Source organism: Osmerus mordax, chromosome 7, assembly GCF_038355195.1.
Source record: "Osmerus mordax isolate fOsmMor3 chromosome 7, fOsmMor3.pri, whole genome shotgun sequence".
Lineage (NCBI taxonomy): Eukaryota > Metazoa > Chordata > Actinopteri > Osmeriformes > Osmeridae > Osmerus > Osmerus mordax.
The window spans coordinates 1619842-1621684 of NC_090056.1; the positions used below are offsets into that span (position 1 = coordinate 1619842).

Consider the following 1843-nt stretch of genomic DNA (forward strand, 5'->3'; position numbering starts at 1 on the left):
TCAAATACTTATGAGTGACTATGTTATATTTAGGTCCAAAATGTCTATAAAACAATTGGACATGTTTGACATTCTCTCCATTAAAACAGGATACTGGTGAGTAAACTGACACTGTGTGATTAACCAAAACCACAGCCTAATTTGGTTCCCAGGGTTGGTTAAGGAAAAAGATCCCTGTGGATTTTGTTTCATAGCAACAGTCTTTTGTTCCCTCCCCTCTCACACTACTGCCTTGACAGAGGGAACACGTATCAGCTCCGCAGTGGGATCCGGAGTCCTACCATAGTTACAACCTACCTTCACATACACTCGTCTGTTGAAAAGGTGGGACAGGCACAGTGAAGGATGGCGAACTCTGCTCTGGAAATAGTCGGTCTTTGTCTAACTCTGGTTGGGCTCATCATGTCAGCTGCTACCACCGGGATGCCCATGTGGCGGGTCACTGCCTTCATCGGTGAGAACATAATTGTGTTTGAGACCCGATACGAGGGTCTGTGGATGAACTGTTTCAGACAGGCTAACATTAGGATGCAGTGCAAGGTGTATGACTCCCTGCTGGCGTTGTCTCCTGACTTGCAGGCAGCCAGAGGTCTTATGTGCTGCTCCCTTGCCTTGGGTGGAATCGGCCTGCTGATTGCTATTGTGGGGATGCAATGTACTGCCTGTATTCATAACAACAGCCGGGCCAAACGCATGGTCCTCATCATTGCAGGCAGCATGATCATTGGGTCTTGTATCTGTGTGATCATCCCAGTGTCCTGGACAGGCCATGTCATAATCAGGGACTTCTACAATCCCCTGCTGATCGATGCCCAACGCAGGGAGCTGGGAGAGGCTCTTTACATTGGCTGGGTGGCCTCTGCATTTCTTTTTTCTGGAGGTTGCATATTTGCCTGCTGCAACATTTCTGAGGACAAAGGACAAGACAGGTATATGTATTCCAGAAATTCCCACTATTCAGCCTACCCTCCACAGCCCCAACTTCTGGTTCAGCCCCAGACTTTCATACAGCCACAGCCTTTGGTACAGGCACAACCTCTGCAACGTCAGTCATCCATATACAGTTACGACTCCAGATACCCTTCTATACGTAGTGCTGTGGCTTACCTCTGAGCACTGGCCTGGTAAAGACAATACTGTTATTATGAAATGTTATGTGTGTGGTGCCACTGGACCGGTAATCTAGGGAAAAGTGTATAAGACTTGTAGAGACTTGAAGAGTGATTTTATAGAATAAAAAATGTATTTCCCTTTTTTACTCGACACACTTTATATGATTTTATTGTGTGTGAAATTATTGAAAATATTACTTTTGTTGTTTAAGTTTTTATATGTTTGTACTTGTGTATAAGATAGAAATGTTTTACACACATATTTCATATCAGTTTCATATAAGTTCCAGATCTTGTAGACTATATATATGTGATACGTAATATTTTCTGTCTCCTACAATATCAATCAAGAATCATTGTTACATTTCAAACTTCCTCTTAACCTTATTCTGCTTTGAGCTAATACTCTGTCTAGGTTATGTATTTACTATATATATATACTGTACTTACCATAAAATAAAATCTTTACATATTGTGAAAAAAACAAGATCTATAAATGACCAATACACCCAAAAAAACATCTATGAATCATGGCCCTTTCACAATCAGCTCATGGTCTCTCTCTAGTGGTCAGTTATTATGACGTGCCTATCCAACCTTTTCCATTTGGATGAAATGGAAAATTGATATTAATTATTATTAATATTACTGAGCCTTTCACCCTTCAATGACCAAATAATGACTAAGGCAAGTTGTATTATCAACGATTATTTACTCTGATCAAAAGGTGG

General features: G+C 41.1%; 1 protein-coding gene across 1 annotated transcript; it reads left to right on the plus strand.

The window, feature by feature from the left end:
* The first annotated feature begins 232 nt into the window (after positions 1–232).
* On the plus strand, positions 233–1583 carry cldn8.1 (claudin 8.1). Its single transcript, XM_067239901.1, has one exon. The coding sequence runs from the start codon at positions 346–348 to the stop codon at positions 1111–1113; it is 768 nt and encodes a 255-aa protein (XP_067096002.1). The 5' UTR covers positions 233–345; the 3' UTR covers positions 1114–1583.
* Positions 1584–1843: the final 260 nt, after the last annotated feature.

Bases quoted from the DNA above. Each gene is read 5' to 3' on its own strand.
- cldn8.1 (XM_067239901.1), top strand. From the start codon at position 346: ATGGCGAACTCTGCTCTGGAAATAGTCGGTCTTTGTCTAACTCTGGTT.